Source organism: Oncorhynchus clarkii, chromosome 25, assembly GCF_045791955.1.
Source record: "Oncorhynchus clarkii lewisi isolate Uvic-CL-2024 chromosome 25, UVic_Ocla_1.0, whole genome shotgun sequence".
NCBI classification, from domain to species: domain Eukaryota; kingdom Metazoa; phylum Chordata; class Actinopteri; order Salmoniformes; family Salmonidae; genus Oncorhynchus; species Oncorhynchus clarkii.
Window position 1 is genome coordinate 27,413,219 of NC_092171.1, and position 21,886 is coordinate 27,435,104.

General features: G+C 43.5%; 1 protein-coding gene across 1 annotated transcript in view; it reads left to right on the plus strand.

The window, feature by feature from the left end:
• LOC139384097 (ral GTPase-activating protein subunit alpha-1-like) overlaps positions 1-21,886 on the plus strand; it is a 127,775-nt gene that overhangs the window by 744 nt on the left and 105,145 nt on the right. Inside the window, exons 2-7 of the mRNA XM_071128743.1 lie at positions 15,971-16,081; positions 16,222-16,271; positions 17,552-17,609; positions 19,903-19,946; positions 20,136-20,313; positions 21,771-21,886. Coding sequence (XP_070984844.1) covers positions 15,971-16,081; positions 16,222-16,271; positions 17,552-17,609; positions 19,903-19,946; positions 20,136-20,313; positions 21,771-21,886 — 557 coding nt within the window. The remainder of the gene's footprint in view (positions 1-15,970; positions 16,082-16,221; positions 16,272-17,551; positions 17,610-19,902; positions 19,947-20,135; positions 20,314-21,770) is intronic.

A 21,886-nucleotide genomic window follows, 5' to 3' on the forward strand; every position in this document is an offset into this window, starting at 1 on the left:
CCCCTACCGAACTTGAACCATATTACATTTCAACCTCAATGGGGTGGGGACGTCCCAAGGATGATATACCGTCCCATTTGTCAATATGTGTCTTAAGTGATTTATCTCTGTCTTGCCCCTTGCCTTCTGCACAATTTGCGGACTGAAGATGCAACATATACTAGAGCCAGATTTGAGATGTCAGGCAATTAGCTAATTGGAGGAGTTCATTAAGAACTGCCTGCAAAACGGAGTCTGTCTGGAGGATGGGATTGGGTCTGTGGGCGGCACTGGGTGGATCCTGTGAAAAAAACAGAAGATGTAAACCGGGGCTTCCTTTGGGATTAGTCAGGAAAGTCAGTCCTAAAGAGAACAGAGTCCTACTGTTTCACCAAAGTGTCCTGAGTTTAAAGCCAAAAGCCCTCTTGTTGCATGGTCTGTTCTAAGGCTTTAAAAATATGATCTTGAGAGGAAATGGACTGGATATGGTTAAATTCTGTTGTATTTGTAGAAGCTATGAAAAACATAACTTCGTGGCATTGTGACTTGTGAGTGAAACATTGCTGCTCCATCTCATGAACCCATTTCCCCCATTGTGTTCAAGGCACATACCAAATGTCCTGTTTCCAATGTCCCCCAGTACAGCAACTGGTGTAGGAATGCAACTGTCATCTTCTCATTGTGCATATGTGCCAGTAGCTGATGGAGACATTTAAGACAACTAAATAAAACGGTCATCAGTGATGTTTAGATTGGAAAGCCGGAGCTCTAGAAAGATGCCCGAGTTTCCGACTTGGAATTCTGAGTTGGGGGACTGTTCAAAACCAGATGGACCTTGTTTTTTTCAGAGTTCCCAGCTGTCTTGAACCCACTGTATGAAGTCTGATATTTCTGAGTTCTCAGTTGTTTTGGTTGCGGCATGAGGTTGGAGAGGTGTGTGTGTTACTGAGAAACAGCATAGCCACATACTGTGTAATAATAATGTAATGTGTTTAAATGTAATGTGTTAAGCCTAGCATTTTATCTTATTGGTTGTTGAAAAAAATATCTAGGCTAATTAATTCAAAACTATAGGCTAATAATATAACTTTAGTATAGCAAAAAATAGGCTAATTGTGACAGTGTGTAAACCTGATTTTATGGCGGTGCCTTAGCGAACTGTAGAAGCTACTTTTATTTCAAAAGTGCTGCACACATGGTGTGGCTTCAGTTTGCCAGGGAGTAGGTTAGGAACTGCGCTCTGTGGAAATTGGATGGGTGTGTCCTGGCCAGCTCACTCCATGGGGAATTTCAGGCCCAAGATAACAATCACACAATCATGTTGGGGATATAGGCTTGGCCTAGTAGGGAGTTGTGTGGCTGTGGTCCGGCACTGCAACACCATAATGGCAGCTGAGCAATGGATGACAAGCTTCAGGCATGACGCCACACAGGATGTGTAACCTAAGCTCAGTCAGTGTTTCCCATGGCTTAATCAACATCCATGGCTCCTTTTTTAAAGAAAATCTTCAATGGAAAAACATAAACAAATGTATTCTTCACATACTTCGTAAACAACAGGCAGTTAAATGCTTACTTATGGGCCCTTCCCAACAATGCAGAGAGAAATCATAGAAAAGTAAAATGTGCAGTTGAAGTCAGAAATTTACGTACACCTTAGCCAAATACATTTAAACACAGTGTTTGACAATTCCTGACATTTAATCAGAGTAAAAATTTCCTGTCCTAGGTCAGTTAGGACACCACTTTATTTTAAGAATGTGAAATGTCAGAATAATAGTAGAGCGAATGATTTCTTTCTTTCATCACATTCCCTGTGGGTCAGAGGTTTACATGCACTCAATTAGTATTTGGTAGTATTGCCTTTTAAATGGTTTAAGTCAAATATTTTGGGTAGCCTTCCACAAGCTTTCTACAATAACTTGTGAATTTTGGCCCATTCCTTCTGACAGAGCTGGTGTAACTGAGTCAGGTTTGTAGGCCTCCTTGCTCGCACACGCTTTTTCAGTTCTGCCCACATATTTTCTATGGGATTGAGGTCAGGGCTTTGTGATGACCACTCCAATACTTTGACATTGTTGTCCTTAAGCCATTTTGCCACAACTTTGGAAGTATGCTTGGGGTCATTGTCCATTTGGAAGACCCATTTGCAACCAAGCTTTTAAGTTACTGACTGATGTCTTGAGATGTTGCTTCAATATATCCACGTAATTTTCCTGCCTCAATATGCCATCTATTTTGTGAAGTGCACCAGTCCCTCCTGCAGCAAAGCACCCCCACAACATGATGCTGCCACCCCTGTGCTTCACGGTTGGGATGGTGTTCTTCAGCTTGCAAGCATCCCCCCTTTTTTCTCCAAACATAACAATGGTCATTATGGCCAAACAGTTCTATTTTTGTTTCATCAGACCAAAGGACATTTCTCCAAAAGTACAATCTTTGTCCCCGTGTGCAGTTGTAAACCGTAGTCTGGCTTTTTGATGGTGGTTTTGGAGCAGTGGCTTCTTCCTTGCTGAGCGGCCTTTCAGGTTATGCCAATATAGGACTCGTTTTACTGTGGATATTAGAGGTCGACCGATTAATCGGAATGGCCGATTTCAAGTTTTCATAACAATCGGAAATCTGTATTTTTGGACACCGATTTGGCCGATATCTTTTTTTTTAAACTTTTTTTTTTCACCTTTATTTAATCTTTATTTAACTAGGCAAGTCAGTTAAGACATTCTTATTTTCAATCACTGTTTAGGAACGATGGGTTAACTGCCTCGTTCAGGGGCAGAATGACAGATTTTTACCTTGTCAGCTCGGGGGATTCAATCTTGCAACCTTACAGTTAATTAGTCCAACGCTCTAACCACCTGCCTCTCATTGCACTCCACGAGGAGACTGCCTGTTACGCGAATGCAGTAAGCCAAGGTAAGTTGCTAGCTAGCATTAAACTTATCTTAGAAAAAACAATAAATGAATCATAATCACTAGTTAACTACACATGGTTGATGATATTACTAGTTTATCTAGCGTGTCCTGCGTTGCGTATAATCGATGCGGTGCGTATCGTTGCTCCAATGTGTACCTAACCATAAACATCAATGCCTTTCTTAAAATCAATACACAGAAGTATATATTTTTAAACCTGCATATTTAGCTCAAAGAAATCCAGGTTAGCAGGCAATATTAACAAGGTGAAATTGTCACTTCTCTTGCATTCATTGCACGCAGAGTCAGGGTATATGCAACAGTTTGGGCTGCCTGGCTCGTTGCAAACTAATTTGCCAGAATTTTACGTAATTATGACATAACATTGAAGGTTGTGCAATGGAATAGGAATATTTAGACTTCTGGATGCCACCCGTTAGATAAAATACGGAACGGTTCCGTATTTCACTGAAAGAATAAACGTCTTGTTTTCGAGATGATAGTTTCCAGATTCGACCAATGACCCAAGGCTCGTATTTCTGTGTGTTATCATGTTATAATTAAGTCTATGATTTGATAGATCAGTCTGACCGAGCGATGGTAGGCACCACCAGGCTCGTAAGCATTCATTCAAACAGCACTTTCGTGCGTTTGCCAGCAGCTGTTTATGACTTCAAGCCTATCAACTCCCGAGATTAGGCTCGTGTAACCGATGTGAAATGGCTAGCTAGTTAGCGGGGTGCGCGCTTATAGCGTTTCAAACGTCACTCGTTCTGAGACTTGGAGGGGTTGTTCCCCCGCGGCTTTTGTGGAGCGATGGGTAACGCTGCTTCGAGGGTGGCTGTTGTCGTTGTGTTCCTGGTTCGAGCCCAGGTAGGGGTGAGGATAGGGACGGAAGCTATACTGTTACACTGGCAATACTAAAGTGCCTATAAGTACAATAGTCAAAGGTTAATGAAATACAAATTGTATAGAGAGAAATAGTCCTATAATTCCTATAATAACTACAACCTAAAACTTCTTAACTGGGAATATTGAAGACTCATGTTAAAAGGAACCACCAGCTTTCATATGTTCTCATGTTCTGAGCAAGGAACTTAAATGTTAGCTTTTTTACGTGGCACATATTGCACTTTTACTTCTCCAACACTGTTTTTGCATTATTTAAACCAAATTGAACATGTTTCATTATTTATTTGAGACCAAATAGATTTGTATTTATGTATTATATTAAGTTAAAATAATCGTGTTCATTCAGTATTGTTGTAATTGTCATTATTACAAATATATATAAATAAAAAAATCATGGATTAATTGGTATCGGCTTTTTTTGGTCTTTCAATAATCGGTATCGGCGTTGAAAGAGTAAGAACATTTCAGCGAGACAAGTCAAAGGTGAAATCCATTAACGCAAAGATAATGAAATTCATTGCCCTTAACAATAAACCGTTCTCTGTTGTGGATGATGTTGGCTTTCGCCGACTGGTCGAGCACCTCGAGCTCCGGTACACACTAGGTGCTATTTTTCAAATGTTGCCCTGCCGGAGTTACATGGTATTGTTGAAATGCACATCTATGAGCTACTTGCTATGGATGTCACTGCTATTAGCTTCACGACTGACATTTGGACCAGCGATGTCAGCCTCATGAGCATGCTGAGTCTGACAACACAGTGGGTCGACAAGGATTTCATACTGAGGAAAGCCGTATTGCATGCTCAAGAATGTTCTGGTTCTCATACCGCTGCTGCCATTTCAATGGCATTTGAGAACATGTTTGAAACATGACCACACTAGCTAGCTCCATTCGAACAACTGACTGAGAAATAATCTCAACTGCGTCTGCAGCAGACGTGACGCCCTCTGTCATGGCATTGAAACGCCTGCTCAACAGAACTGCCGACACATACCGTGGGGTTAAAACTTGCAAAAAAACTCTACAAGAGGCTGTGAACAAGCGATTCGGTGTCATTCTCTATGAGCCTCTACTGTGTCGCCACCATGCTCAATGCTAGGTACAAGGACCACTATGTTGATGCAGACAAGAAACAAGGTTTACGTGAAATGTTAGACACAGCTGGACAAGATGGAATTGGACACAGCGACAGTGCACATCAAGGAAGAGAGGCCATGGACAGACAGAGCTGAAACTCCACTGCTTGACGTGTTTGATGAAATCCTGGTTGAGACTGAACAAATTGATAAAGAAACAGCACAGCAATTAAGTGAAAGAAATAGGTTTTTGATTATGTTTCACCGGTAATATGTAAATGCCAACAAAATAACTTTTTGAACTGTATAAGAATGCTTAAAATGTTTATTATCGGTATTGTTTTTTTTGGCAAGGAAAATGTCGGGTATCAGCATCAGCCAAAAATGTCATTTCGGTGCATCCCTAGTTTTAACCATGTTTTGAAGATACATGGTGTTTGTACATTTTTCTTTTTACTTTTTTCTTTTGGAACAAGCTTATATTTTGGGTTCTGATAGGGTATGATTGTTGAACTAACCTCATAAGTTATATTCTTGAAGAATCATTGGGTACATATTAGGCATGCACCGATATGACATATTTGGCCGATACCGATTTCCAATATTTTCCTTGCCAAAAAAACCGCTACCGATATTTAAAATTGTAGAAGCCTTTTAAGCATTCTAGTACAGTTAAATAGTTACACACACACATGGACACAGTGGTCTAAGGCACTGAATCTCAGTGCAAGAGGCGTCACTACAGTCCCTGACTCGAATCCAGGCTGTAGCACATCCAGCCGTGATTGGGAGTCCCATAGGATCCCAGCGTCGTCCGGGTTTGGCCGGGGTATGCCGTCATTGTACATAAGAATGTGTTCTTAACTGACTTGCCAAGTTAAATAAAGGTTCAATTAAAAAATCAAAACTAACTCACTTCCCCCGTTGCCCCAAAATGATGGTTTTGACCGCTAAAGTTTTGCATCACTATACGCTCCACTGCTTTGGTTGGTGTAATGTTAGTCTATCCAGATAATGAAAAGGCACTCGCGAAATAAAATTCAAAGAATTTATAGATGCATGTCATTTGTGGCATGCCTGATTGTAGCCTATCATTTCACTGACTTGGTTTTGCTGTACTGCAGCCAAAGTCTGCCAGCAGCCTACCTACCAAAGGTTGCACCGTGTCCATGGAAATGTAGAAAAACACATTTACATTTCACATTTTAGTCATTTAGCAGACACTCTTATTCAGAGCGACTTACAGTTAGTGCATTCATCTTAAGATGGCTAGGTGGGACAACCACATCAGTCATAGTAAGTACGTTTTTCCTCAAAGTCGCTATCAGCAAAGTCAGAACTAGTAAGGGGGGAAGAGTGTGAGTGTTAGTGGGGGGGGTGTCTAGGTGAGAAGGGGATGGGACGGGGGGGTGCTGTGGGATTATTTAAGATACTATTTGAAGAGGTAGGGTTTCAGATGATTTCAGAAAATGGTCAGGAACTCTGCTGTCCTAGCTTCAGGGGGAAGCTGATTCCACCATTAGGGTACCAGGACAGAGAAGAGCTTGGACTGGGCTGAGTGGGAGCTGGCCTCCTGTAGGGGTGGGAGGGTCAAGAGACCAGAGGTGGCAGAATGGAGTACTTGGGTTGGGGTGTAGGGTTTGATCATAGCTTAAAGGTAGGGAGGGGCAGTTCCTATTGCTGCTCCGTAGGCAAGCACTATGGTCTTGTAGTGGATGCAAGCTTCGACTGGAAGCCAGTGGAGTGTGCGGGGGGGGGGGGGGGGGGGTGACATGGGAGAACTTGGAAAGGTTGAACATCAGGCGGGCTGCAGTGTTCTGGATATGCTGCAGGGGTTTGATGGCACTAGCGGGGAGCCCAGCCAACAGAGTTGCAGTAGTCCAGACGGGAGAGGACAAGTGCCCGTATTAGGACCTGCTCCGCTTCCTGTTTGATGCAGGGTCATACTCTAGGGATGTTGTAGAGCATGAACCTGCAGGAGCAAGTCACGGCTTTGTTTGCCGCGAACAACAGGGTCTTGTCCCGGGTCATGTCAAGGTTCTTTGCACTGGGGGACACTGTGGAGTCAACCGTGATGGAGAGGTATTTGAGCAGGCAGACCTTCCCCGGGAGGAAGAGCAGCTCCGTCTTGTTGAGCTTGAGATGGTGAGCCGACATCCAAGCCAAGATATCTGCCAGGCACGCAGAGATGCGTGTCGCCATCTGGGTGTTAGAAAGGGGGAAGGAGAAAGATGACAACAATGTTAAGCTTGAGTGGACAGTGACGTCATGGAATTCAAATGGGGAGAGGGACTGGGGAGAGGGAGAAAAGAGAATCTCCGCTTAGGAGAAATGAGTAGCCATGTGCCACTACCGCGATGGCTCTCTCACTAGGAGAGAATATGGATAACTGAGTTTCATATTATTCTTTGTAACTCTTTCTAAGGCGGCTAAGTGGCTGCAATTTATGGAACATGCCAAAACTTAGGAGATAACATTTGATGGCGAATTCAAATACATTTCCCCTAAATCAATGCTTCTGATTAATCAAGCTCCAGAACCAGCCATAGAACCAGCTGGCTAATCATTTGAATACAGTATAGTAAAAAAAACAAAAAAAAACCAGCAACAACAGTTAACATTAGCTAGCTAGATAAGGTTAGCAGGATAGCAAGCTAGCTAGATAAAGTTAACATGCTAGCTAGCTACACTGACAGCTGTCAGTGCCCTATTTGTTGATTTTTATCAACTCCGTGGAAATTCCAACACCCAATTCGTGAACATGTATAAGTAGCCTTCGTCATTCTTCATAGGTGGAACCTAAAGGTGCATTTCCTCTCAAGGACAGGAAATTACATTGAAATAGCAGCGACAACTTTAAATGCCCCATGACACCAATGCCCATACCATGTCAAAAGAACCAACTCATACAGGCAATTTGTATGGTTGGACCAAGTCAGTGTTACCAATCACAGTAGTGTGATCATGTGCTGTAGACAAAGACTTGGCAGAATTCAGTGTTGTTGACTACAGTCTTCATGTAAACATGACCAGAGAGAGGGCCAGCCTCTCCACACACTAAGGATGCTTCCCAAATGTCACCCTATTCTCTATGTAGCGCACTACTTTTGGCCAAAGATTTGGTTTAAAAAGTAGGGCCAGTTTCCCAGTATTTTTTTCCATAGCAAAAATGAAAACACAAAGCAGGCTAGGGCTGATCCCATTTAGTCGACTGGTCGATAGGCTGTTGGTCGACCAAATTTATTTCTGTTAATGCATTCAATATATTATTATTATTATCAGTCGTGTACCGTTCTCATTGTTGGAGTGGACGTGTTGTTTGCAGAGCTCACCAACCAAAGTTTTGGTTTATATCATTCCAATTCATGAGTTTTGTCAATTTATTAATTGTCTTTTGTTCAGTAAGGACACGCACCTGATTTTGCATATAAATGTAGGCTACCTGACCTGTGTGCAAATGTACCCCTATAAATGTGTCTATTTGGGGACCTCTGGTACTATTTCTGTTTGTCTTATATCACCACCAGTAATGAGTTTTGAGTTTTAAAGCTTAAAAAAAAGAAATAAAGATTACAAATATCACATCAAACAGCAAGTAAACCGTCTGTTTTTAGAATCCATTGAGCATGACAATAGTTACTCAATGTATTTTACAATTATTTCCAGCTATCTCCCTTTCGATAACCAGTCGGTATGAAAGGGAAACATGTAATGCTCTAACCCAGTGGAAACGTCATAAAATACCTGATTTCATTCTTATCTCTTGCACAAATAGCCTACAGCTGTGTCTGTCCCGAGGGCCCAGAATATTGTTGTTGCAAGTTTGCTAGCTGGAGCTTCGGGACAGATACAGTTGATAAGTCGATACAATGTTTCAAGTTTGTTGCAGACAGCCACGCGTAGCCAATTGGATTTCTCTGGTATTTTTTTATCAAGGTATTTTTGACCTGCAGGCCGCTATTTTTTGTTGGCTTTATGTAGGATGTTTTTACATAGTTGACAATAGGAGTTACTTTTAGATTTGTATAATTTTATTTTTAGATTGAATTCAGATTAACCACACAATGATTTTGAGTTACAAAGACTATTATAAATTAAATATAACCGTTGCACAAAAATGTGCATATGAAAATCATAACTGATATGCAGATCGGTAGAAATGGTAAGATATAAATTGGCACTCCAAATGGAAAAGGGTGCCGACGCCTGGTGTACTTCAGGAGTGTAACGGCAGGATCTGAGAAGGTCTGCAGCAGTAGGAGGAGGAGGAGGGCTGGGAACAGGTATTTTTCTTCTAGTTTGGCTATCTTGATCTATGGCTTCCTCTTGAGTCATTTGTGTGTCTTAATTATTGAATCAAACAGTGTGCATAAAGTGTCAGACAAGCTCAGTACATATAGTTTATTTTATTAAAACACAGGGTGTGTCTATATATGGAAAAATACACTCTTTACAATTTCGGTTTTCGCCAGACATTATTGGACCCATGTCGTCCGAAAAGTTATACTTTTTATTACTAATCTGTCCATAAAACATTCTTCCAAGAGTCTTGATGATCATCCAGGTGCTTTTTGGCAAACTTGACTCAAATTTTTGGGTCTGGCGAAAACCAAACACTGCATTCCACGGTAAGAACCTCATACCAACGGTCAAGCATGGTGGTGGTAGTGTGATGGTTTGGGGATGCTTTGCTGCCTCAGGATCTGGACAACTTGTCTTAATAGAAGGAACCATGAATTTAGCTCTTTATCAAAGAATTCTACAGGAGAATGTCAGGCCATCTGTCTGTAAGGTGAAGTGCAGCTGGGTCGTGCAACCAGACAATGATCCAAAACACACAATCAAGCCTACATGAAAATGATTAAAAAGCAACAAATTTGAAGTTTTAAAATGGCCTAGTCAAAGTCCTAATTGAGATGTGGCAGGACTTGAAATAAGCAGGTCATGCTTAAAAACCCGCAAATGTTGCAGAGTTAAAGCAGTTCTGCATGCAAGAGTGAACCAAATTCCTCCACAGCGATGTGAGAGACTAGAAGCATCAACAACTACAGGAAGCATTTAGTGGCAATCATTACAGCTGAAGGTGGCACAACCAGTTATGTGTAAGGGGGCAGTTATTTTTCACACAGGGGAATTTGGATTTGCATAAATAAAATAGTATACATTTTATAGCCCAGGTTCCCTTTATCTAATATTAGGTTTTGGTTGAAGATCTGATAACATTCCGTATCAAAAGTATGTAAAAATAGAGAAAATCAGAAAGGGGGCAAATAGTTTTTCACGGCACTGTATAGGGTGACATTTCAGATGCATGCTGCCTCTTTCTGAATAAGAGACTCTTGTGTTCTATTTTTGAACTGCAATACTGCTGCTTGGCTTGCTGCTATCTCAACAGAGCAAGTCAACACGAACATGCCCCCATTCCCCAAGCTAAGCCATTGTATAGGACAGAGCAGTTCCGGGCTGGCCCTCAGCTGGGCAAATTGAGGAAGCTGGATGTGTGTGTGTGTGTACTGTTTGGCAGATATTAATATTACCTGTTGACAAGTGTAGTTCTTCAGCCAAGCCATGTCAAAATTAGTTAGGATTAGTTAGTACCTTTGGCCCCAAAATAGTTTTCTTCATGTTGGATTTGTCACGTGCTGAGCTGAGAAGTGTTGCAGTGATGCAGATGGACTGTCATAGAGAGGAGAGTTTTGTTAAGGAGAAATGTTTGAGCTTTGTGTAATGGTACGGGACAATTAAACAGTAACAGAATGATGCTGAGACTCAGATTGTTCACTTTAAAATGCATGTCAAACAAAAAAACAACGATTGCACTTGAAGAACATTGCAGATCAGATGCAAGGTTTGGGAACAGAATGACGCACAAACAGCACAAACCGTTATTCTGTTACCAAACTTTGCATCTAAATGTGTTGTTGTAAAAAATGTCTGTGGAAATTGTTCAAAGTAGTCATTGTGCATGGAGTTGTATTGCTTGTTTAACTTTGTAGTCATTGTTTTTCAGTTTGTTCACTTTAAAATGTATGCCAATCTGAGTCTCAGAATTGTTTCTTGGCTGCAGTTGACTGAGTCTCTTCCGTCAGTTATTTGAGATATGCTCCATAGCACCGAGAGGTCAGAGAAGTATGTGTGCCTGTGTTTGTGTGTGGCACCAGTGAGAGAGAGTTTCCAACATGGGTCCGCCTGAGGCCAAGTATTTGTTTAGTGATTCAGACAAGAGAAAGAAATAACTGTTGGAAGTATCTTACTTTGCTAAATCACATCTCTTCCTGTCTCTCCCATGACTCTGCCATCTCTTCTCTCTGGCTCTGTTCAGGATTACAGGAGTAGACTAAATGATGTCACAGGGGATTTAAAAGCCTCTTCCCTGAGATTCTACAGGCTTCAGGGAGACTGGACAAGATAGGAAGACATGCATGCTTCCATGTGCCTGTCTTTTCCTGTTCTGTTTTCCCTCTGGCAGGCTTCTCAACACTATCCTGGCGGTGTCCTTCACAAGACCTTCCCAGGCTGATTAGTGTGTTAATGAATATGGTGGGCTCTGGGCAGCAGACCCTCAAGGCTAATTCAACAACTATTATCTGTGTGTGTGCAGTGTTACCCCTCTGATTTTTTCCCAGTAGCCGTGGCAAAGGTAGCATAAGGGGGACGCAAAAAATTATTTTGCTCTTTTAACCCACGAGAGTTGATATCAGTGCCCCTGTGGACATCTAATTAGCATAATACGAAAATCCCTATATAAATCTGTCTGTTTAGAGGCGGCTACAAGCTCCGCTCCGTGTGTGCACACGGGTGGAGTCGTTTTCTGGGGGGCAGTAGACTCTTTTTGTTGCATTCCATGCAGAGAGCAAGTCCGCCTTGTGTAGTATATAACCGCTAGGGGCTTGGGAGCCAGAGTAGCTGACCAAGTAAGAGGGGCCGAGGCACTCTTTTTGACTCTAGTTAGTGACAACATTAGAACTTCCGATCCGGTGTGATGCCTGTTTACAAATACTAGCTAGCTAGCTACTTGTTAGCCTAGTCTGGTGATATATGTTTTACAACACTCCTTTTTAGCCACAGGAGCAGAAGCAAGCATGTCTCTTTTTGAATTTCAATTGCTGTAAAATGGGCAGAAATCTCCTGGGATTTTGGGGATCATTTGAATTATCCGTTTTGTGTGGATAACATTATTGGATCGCAGCTTCGGCAAACTCAGGCAGGGAGGACTACAACTACAAGGGCTCTTCTCAAATGGTCCTGACGGCAGTCTGCAATGCAAGGTACCACTTCATCGCCGTGGGCGCATATGGTCGGGAGGGAGATGCGGGAATCTTCTCACAAAGCAAGTTTGGCTCCCAACTCATTGCAGGCCAGCTGCCACTACAAAGGCCAGAGTGCTTGTTGGGGACCCAAACACTGAGCCTGTATGTCTTCGTGGGATACAAGGCGTTCCATCTCAGGGTAAACCTGATGGAACCATATCCGGGTAAGATACGCTCAATACATGTGACTATATACATAGGATGCGAAAATTATATCAATATAGACATTGAAATAATATGCATAAAAGTGAACAGGCATCTTAGTAAGAGAATAGGGGCTTATGTCTAAAGCATATGCTACACAGTTGTTACAGTACATATTTCATAACCTTCATGTTCCTGTTCAATACTAATGGAAATGCTTATTTTATTCAAAGGTTCTTCTGGCCTTGATGAAGATCTACAACTACCTCCACTCAAGCCATAAGAATTTCAGAGAACTGCTTTGGGATCCTTGCTGCAAGATGTTGATGTTGCCCCAGAGACCATTGTGAAGGCCTGCATGGCCCTGCACAATTAGCTTTGCACCACATTCACTAATCATTGACAACACAGTCATCACTCCACAACCACTGGGGACCTGCGTACAGGAAAGTGGAGACCGTTTCCTGGACCTAAGAAACATGTAAACATTGGAGTGTGCTTTGGAAAACATGTCCACACATACGTTTCTTTCAATGTCTGTTTATGACGTGGTCCTACACGCTTGGTTTTGCTGTTTGGATTTGGCTGTTTTTCTCACAATAAAGTACCACCATGACAGTCACTTCATCCTTGTTTTAGTTTTTCATATTTTTTGGAGGCTAGACCCTTAAGACATTTACCTGACCTTGTGTCATGTGTAGTGGCCTTTCATCTAAGACTTTCCTGCTATGGTACATGGTTGAGACTGACTGTCCAGCTCTAGACGATAGGGATAGACCCTCAAGACATTAACATCATCTACATAACAAGGTTGTACATGGTCATGTAGTGGTCTTTCAGTGGAGTCCGCCCTGCTATGGTACATGGGTGAGTGTCCAGCTGTAGACAATAAAGACCCCCCCCCCAAGACATTAACCTCATCTACATAGCTCATGTACAAAGAAGTACAAGTTTACTTTGTGACTGATGGATTGAAAACAGTAATAACCAGGCAAATACATTTGCAGACCTTTTTAGATATTTACTATCACAAGAGGAAAATAGTGATATGTAATACACAGGTGAAAAGTGATGAAAGGGGAAATAAGAAAAGACGCAAAGTAACATGTGAATGAGGATATTATGATTATTATTATTATTTTTTTAAACACACAGTGAATAAGAAATAAAGCACACAACAGTTTCTGGAGAGCGGACGGAGCAGACACATCATGTCCCTGAGAAATGGGGTTATCAGAAGGATTAGACACAATCCATCGTACGTACCTACACCATGACGTCGTAGACGGCCTTTTGTGCCGTTTCGGTAACTCCATTTCTTTAAGTCATCCATCTGCTGTCTTCCTCTTCCTGCCATTGGACCTGGGCGGGGAGATGGGGCGGAGGTTGATGGAGTTGCAGGGTAGAGGGCAACGGGGCACCTGGATGGTGCATTGGGTGTTGGTGAGAAGGGCCTGGGCGTTGGGGAAAGGGAGGAGATGAATCAATGGACCCTCAGGGCTCTGCTCTGTCTCTGAGTTGTCCCAAACACCCCTACCTTCCAAAATCTACAAGCAGATGGCAAAAATACATTAGAATACAATGCATGCAATCTTAAAACATCTCCATGGGCTCCTTTTGAGTTAAAATGTTTACCCAAAAGAACTGAATTCATGAACATCTCAATTTAATTAGCACACACACAACACTGTCTATTTTCAGATCTTTGAACTAGCCCTGCTAATAATTATAATTTGACAACACAGGCACGGAATATTCCCCAGTCACAATTTCTTCCAGACAGAAAAGAGCTGATTTCACATGTTCTAACGAGGTCTACGAAACATAAGATCACAAACACACACAATGACGAAGACACCAATATGACAGATACGGTGTGTACATCTGAGAATGTTTCACGTTAACACAAAGCCAATCCAGTTGTCAGACAATCAGTGGGGGACACACCCTAGTGGCAGCCCCACTCCTAGTCTCCTCACCCTTTTCAGATTGCGAACACACTGGTCCCGAATCTTTCTTCGTGTTTCTTTGATATCAGTATCCCTGTTCAAATTTCGTGAGTTCTCCCTCCAGCTGTTGTTTTTTTGCGTGCTTGTCGGAATACGACCTCATTGAAGGGTTGTAAAGGTTCTCGTGTTCTCATCAGCTTGCACAGGCACTCCTCAAAACTGGACATAGACATAATTGTGCTTAGCAAATCTCAAAATAAAAGCACAAAAAAGCAAGCTTGCAGAAAACTTACTCAATACTGCCCCTCAGTCTTTGCAAGGAATGACATGTCGGTCTCAAAAAAACTGCTTTGAGTTTAGCCCGTGTACCAGTAAAAAAATAAAATATGGAAGTAGTATAGAGCCTGGAAAAAGGGGTTAAATATGGGTATAAAAAAAATGGTATCGATCACAGCCGGTTGTTATGCAGACTGGGATCGAAGCCGGGTCTGTAGTGACGCCTCTACCACTGTAGATGCAGTGCCTTAGACCGCTGCTCCAGTCGGGAGGCCTGAAGTTGACACATTTTACACTATTTTCCTGCAATTCTACACATTTTTTTAATGTGTCTGAGAGTTTTAAAGCTACACTGAACAAAAATATAAACACAACATGCAACAATTGCAAAGATTTTACTGCATTATAGTTCATGTAAGGAAGTCGGTCAATTGAAATAAATTAATTAGGCCCTAGTCTATGGATTTCACATCACTGGGAATACCCCAGATATGCATCTGTTGGTCACAGATACCTTATAAAAAAGGTTGGGGTGTGGACCAGAAAACCAGTTAGTGTCTGGTGTGACCACCATTTGCCTTATGCAGCATGACACATCTCCTTCGCATAGAGGGGATAAGGCTGTTGATTGTGGCCTGTGGAATGATGTCACACTCCTCTTCAATGGCTGTGCGAAGTTGCGGCAACTGTAACACGTTTCATACTTGTCAATCTAGAGCATGCTCATGTGTGACGTCTGGAAAGTATGCAGGCCATGTAAAGTGTTGGTCCCATTTTTCATGAGCTGAAGTAAAAGATCCCAGAAATTGACTGATTTCCTTCTATGAACTGTAACTCAGTCATATCTTTGAAATGGTTGATTTTATATTTTTGTTCAGTATACCATGGATATGGTTGCAACACAATTCCAAGCAGCCTTTGCTCATGCACCCATATGTTTACCAGTCAAATTGCCAGAGTTAGAGCTTCCAAGCCCATTCTATTCATTCTATTTCTATGAATAGCCCCTCCAGGCTATTCATAGTAGCTATTTGGTGAATGATAACAGGTGGGGAAATGACTGTGACTGAGCAGTGACTGAGTCTTTGAAGTTCAATAAAACCTCCAGGCTTTACTGTAGCTTTTGTGTGACCTGACCAGGAAAACCTCCTGGCCCCTAGTCATTTTAAGTGTAGTTGAAATCCAGGGCATTCAAAGCCTGTATGACATTGATTATTCTTCTCAGATAGCAGCCTTAACTCTGAATCATTATGTCTGCTTGTTTGCATTGCTGTGTGGTTTAACAGTACATCTTTCTCCTCTCTCCTCTTTCTCTCTTTCTTTCTTTCTCGATCTCTTCTCCTCTCTTCTCTCCTCCTTTCTTTCTTTTCTTTCTTTCTCTCTTTCTTTCTTTCTTTCTCTGCAGAAAATGCAGAGTCGGGGGACCTGAAGCATTTCTTTGACCAGTACTACTCTCACATCTACTATGTGTTCTTTGAGAACTTTGTTATCATTGAAGTCAGTCTCAAACAAAAAGGTGAGAATAAAAGTTTGAGAATAGTCTGGTTGGTAACATGAATGTTATTTTCACATTATTACAGGATGTTTTACAGTCGCTAGTCATGGTGACACTGGTATTGTTTCAGACACTTCCTCACGTTCTCTTCTCTTCTGCAGGTCACAAATCACAAAGGGAAGAACTTGACTCCATTATTTTCATATTCGAGGTAAGACAGTTACTTCTGCAATATTGAGGAGTTGTTTTAAATGAGTGTCCCAATTATTTTGAGAGGGATGGATTCTGAATGCGTAGAAAGCAGAATGGAGTAGGTGTAACAGAGAGTTGGCCTAACATCCCCCCCAAGCAGGTTAATGTGTAGGCTACTGTAAATCAGAAAGTGGAGTGCTTCTTTCTGTGTTTGCTTGACAACTCCTCAATCCCCATGTGTGGAATACCCCCCCCCCCCCCCCCCCCCCCCCCCACACACACACACACACACACACACTCTAACTGACTGACTGCTCCCTCACCCAACCACAGTGCCGTTTACATAGCTAGACTAATCTCTGTTCTGTGATGTGCGGTACTCATGGTTTAGACAAGTCTCTCTCTCTCTCTCTCTCTCTCTCTCATACATACATACATACATACATACATACATACATACATACATGCATACATACATACATACATACATACATACATACATACATACATACATACATACATACATACATACATACATACATGCATGCATGCATGCATGCATGCATGCAGGCGTGTGCCTGGTGACCACCCACGGAAGGGTATTAGAATGGACTGAAGGCAAGGCTCAGTGAGGCCTGAAGACCGTGGCAAAATGTTCCATTTAGATTACAAGGATCAAAATGATCCTGCCAACATGCACACACACATACTGTAGGCATTGTCTTGTGTCATATTTATAGACCTAGACAGTGAGCTGAGAGGCAGGTTTATGATCTAAAAAAAAAAATGGGTGACCTTTTACCAGTTCACATGGGTGTGAATGAGTTATGTGGCATTACATCTTCATAGTCGCCTTACAGGTAGGACCCAGTCCTCCTGCTGCAGTTGACCTCACATCTAAGGCCAGTGATATTTAAAAAGTTTCTCTGAGAGAACTGCCTTTCATCTCCATGTGTGTCAGACGAGGTGACCGGGATTAAGTAGTTGCAGGTGTTGAAATGTGTGAGATTAGTCAAACTAGTCTCACTAGTCTTCCTTTCAAAGATTTCCCTGGAAAGGTGTCTTCACCTCACCTGTCCCTTGTTGTCTCATGGTCTTCTTCGTATGGAGTCAGAGACGTCTACCGCTTGGCTGATGATATAGCTCATCCACAACAGAGAGGCTAGACCACTGACATTCTTTGGACAATTGACATTATATTCTCCAATGAAGATGTATTCATTTGTTTCAACCCAGTAGTAATACTGACACTGGCTTTCATACCACTCCTAACTGTTGTATTCTATGTTCTTTTAACAGAAAATTCTGCAACTCCTACCAGAGCGAATACAAGGACGATGGCAGTTCCACAGCATAGGTACATTTGTACTAGGCCTTTGTACATGTTGTGTTGCCATTGAGTGTGGACATCTTCATCAGATGAGTGGGAATGTGTGTGTTTTGCTCTAGATCAGGGATGGGCAAACATTTTATGTGGGTGAACGCATCATTTTAGCAGCCCCCTCTTGACAGTTGAGAGTTCATTTCCTGCAATTCTACACATTTTGACGTGAGGTTTAGATTACATTTTGCCAGTTGCCCATCCCTTCTCAAGATTTTACCTCATGATCAGACATTTGGTCCCATCATGTGTTTGAAAAGCAGGTTAAGCCAGTTAAGTGCGTATCAGACCCTTAACAATGTCTGTTTTAGTACTGACTGTAGCCACATGATTTGTAACATGCATTTGGAGTGAGAGTGAAGCATATTAGTGCACTGCCCTCTCCTCACCCCTCCTCCACTAGGCGGTCTCTCCTTTTCCACTGCCCTCTCCTCACCCCTCCTCCACTAGGTGGTCTCTCCTTTTCCACTGCTCTCTCCTCACCCCTCCACTAGGTGGTCTCTCCTTTTCCACTGCCCTCTCCTCACCCCTCCACTAGGCGGTCTCTCCTTTTCCACTGCTCTCTTCTCACCCCTCCACTAGGCGATCTCTCCTTTTCCACTGCCCTCTCCTCACCCCTCCACTAGGCGGTCTCTCCTTTTCCACTGCCCTCTCCTCACCCCTCCACTAGGCGGTCTCTCCTTTTCCCTGCTCTCCTCACCCCTCCACTAGGCGATCTCTCCTTTTCCACTGCCCTCTCCTCACCCCTCCACTAGGCAGTCTCTCCTTTTCCACTGTCTCTCCTTTTCCACTGCCCTCTCCTCACCCCTCCACTAGGCGGTCTCTCCTTTTCCACTGCCCTCTCCTCACCCCTCCACTAGGCGGTCTCTCCTTTTCCACTGCCCTCTCCTCACCCCTCCACTAGGTGGTCTCTCCTTTTCCACTGCCCTCTCCTCACCCCTCCACTAGGTGGTCTCTCCTTTTCCACTGCCCTCTCCTCACCCCTCCACTAGGCGGTCTCTCCTTTTCCACTGCCCTCTCCTCACCCCTCCACTAGGGGGTCTCTCCTTTTCCACTGCTCTCTCCTCACCCCTCCACTAGGCGGTCTCTCCTTTTCCACTGCCCTCTCCTCACCCCTCCACTAGGCGGTCTCTCCTTTTCCACTGCCCTCTCCTCACCCCTCCACTAGGCGGTCTCTCCTTTTCCACTGCCCTCTCCTCACCCCTCCACTAGGCGGTCTCTCCTTTTCCACTGCCCTCTCCTCACCCCTCCACTAGGCGGTCTCTCCTTTTCCACTGCCCTCTCCTCACCCCTCCACTAGGCGGTCTCTCCTTTTCCACTGCCCTCTCCTCACCCCTCCACTAGGCGGTCTCTCCTTTTCCACTGCCCTCTCCTCACCCCTCCACTAGGCGGTCTCTCCTTTTCCACTGCCCTCTCCTCACCCCTCCACTAGGCGGTCTCTCCTTTTCCACTGCCCTCTCCTCACCCCTCCACTAGGTGGTCTCTCCTTTTCCACTGCTCTCTCCTCACCCCTCCACTAGGCGGTCTCTCCTTTTCCACTGCCCTCTCCTCACCCCTCCACTAGGCGGTCTCTCCTTTTCCACTGCCCTCTCCTCACCCCTCCACTAGGCGGTCTCTCCTTTTCCACTGCCCTCTCCTCACCCCTCCACTAGGTGGTCTCTCCTTTTCCACTGCTCTCTCCTCACCCCTCCACTAGGCGGTCTCTCCTTTTCCACTGCTCTCTCCTCACCCCTCCACTAGGCGGTCTCTCCTTTTCCACTGCCCTCTCCTCACCCCTCCACTAGGTGGTCTCTCCTTTTCCACTGCCCTCTCCTCACCCCTCCACGAGGCGGCCTCTCCTTTTCCACTGCCCTCTCCTCACCCTTCCACTAGGCGGTCTCTCCTTTTCCACTGCCCTCTCCTCACCCCTCCACTAGGTGGTCTCTCCTTTTCCACTGCCCTCTCCTCACCCCTCCACTAGGTGGTCTCTCCTTTTCCACTGCCCTCTCCTCACCCCTCCACTAGGTGGTCTCTCCTTTTCCACTGCCCTCTCCTCACCCTTCCACTAGGTGGTCTCTCCTTTTCCACTGCACTGAGACCACTGTGCAGTTGGATACAAAGCCCACCCTGAGAAAGCCAAGGACCTGGGGATGAGGGTCTCCCAGGTCTGACCGAGAACTCTGACATGTGCTGTAGTATTGGGGGCGGGGCTGGTTGGGTGTGATAAGGGCTGGGGGAGTGTCAGTCCAGTTGTTTATATTCCATGTGATGCATTTTGTTGTCCTCACAGGCCTCATTCTGAAGAAGTTGTTGCACACTGGGAACTCTTTAAAGGTACATCAGAGTGGTCCTTCATTCGCCAGTAGCCAACCTGCCTCTGTACATGCAGTACTTCTGTTTTTGCTGTTGCCTTCGTCTTTCACAATGGTGTTGATTGCTATGGGTATTTGGTAATAGAATGCTCATACATATAGAAAGGCTTGATTCTATTTCTGTTCCTGACTGTGTCTCTCTCCCCTGTAGATCCGAAGGGAGGGTGTACGTCTGTTCCTGCTATGGATGCAGGCCTTGCAAGGCAACGCACTGAGAGAGCAGCTATGGATTTTTTCCTGTCTGATCCCTGGCTTCCCATCTCCCCAGTCAGAGCTTGGCCCTCGAACCCTGGACAACCTGGTCAACCCCCCTCTCAGCCTCCAGGAGAGTTAGTATCTCTACACCTATCACCTTGCTAGTGACTGTAGTTATAAGGAAAAATCTTGAGGTTGACCATTCCAGACCTGCCAACATGCACGCATTTTGCGTACCAACTACGCAATTCTCTGTCCATGTACGCAGCTTCGAGATCCAATGTTAAAAGTACACAGAAATGAATAGGGCCTGATTTAAAATATATATATTCATAATAGTAATGTAATTACTTTTGAATAAAAAATGAATCCACTGAGAAAATCTAACATCCCGATTATCAAGCCTCAACATACAGACATGTACGGATGCAACATACAGACATGTACGGATGCAACATACAGACATGTACGGATGCAACATACATACATGTACGGATGCAACATACAGACGTACGGAATTGAGATAAAAACATAATTATTGGACGTAGCTATGCCCTGTTTGCCCCTCCTCCTGTTTGTTGTGATAAGTGTTGAGTTTGCCGACTGTCAGCTGTACGTAAACACATGGACAAATCCCTTTTCGACTCCGTGTGTTGTGGAAAGGTAAACACTAATTGTTTCAAGCTAACGTTAGTGAACATAAGATGGACATTCAGTAGGCTCTAAAGTGCCAGCAGTTCACTCGCATTTTCTAGTGAAAGAAATGAAATGCAAATGTCGCATTTGTGCGAGTGTGATATACATTTTATTCTGCGACCCATTCGTTGTATTTTCCACGTAACATTACGAGGATCACGCAACCTGATAGACTGTAACTGTAATTATGATCCACGTCACAAAAAATAAAAATATTAACATCTTGGCATTAAATGGAGTCGTGAGTTTAGAATACTGTGTGATGGAGAATGAATGAGTGTCCGGTATTATCTACAGAGGCAATGCTTCTAAAAGGCCTTTGCAATAGATTTGAGATTTTATACATTTTGAAAATCTGAAATGATGTATGCGCTGCAAAGATCCAATAGGCACCTTTTACATAGGCCGAAACAGCGGACTCTTCTAGCGGACAGCGTTCAGATTCTCTTTGCGGTAGCCTACTTAAGCTTTGTGTAACCAGTTTGCTGTCTGTCGACGCGATCATTTGTGTTTGTTTTTATGTTTTCGAAATGATTTTGCTTTTAGAATTGCTTAGGAACCGTGTCTAAAAAGCCAATACTTGTGACCTGGCCCTGGTGATTGGCCCTGTTTGAGAGGTGACGAGCGTTCCTCTACTATAGAGACTAAACTTGGGAGCATGTGCTACAAAAAAACGTTATAGATAGTTATCTCTAATTTGCCCGTGCGCTTCTGGTACTCTAAAAAGTTGGACAGGGTTGGCAGGTCTGCTGTTCTGCAGCCTAAACATATTTCAGATTCAAACTCCTATGGCCAACCCTAATTATCAGTCAAGCCCATGGGGCTGATTATTTTGCTTTTTATCCTTTTTTTATCTCCTCCTATATTGCTTTCCCTTCTTCTTCCATTCTTTCAGCTCAAGTTACTCCAGAAGAGATCAGTCCCCTGGTCCCTCCTCAGGCAGGGGATAAAGCCCAGGAAGACCTCACAGGATACTTTCTAGAGGCTCTTCTGAAATACATGGTAAACCAG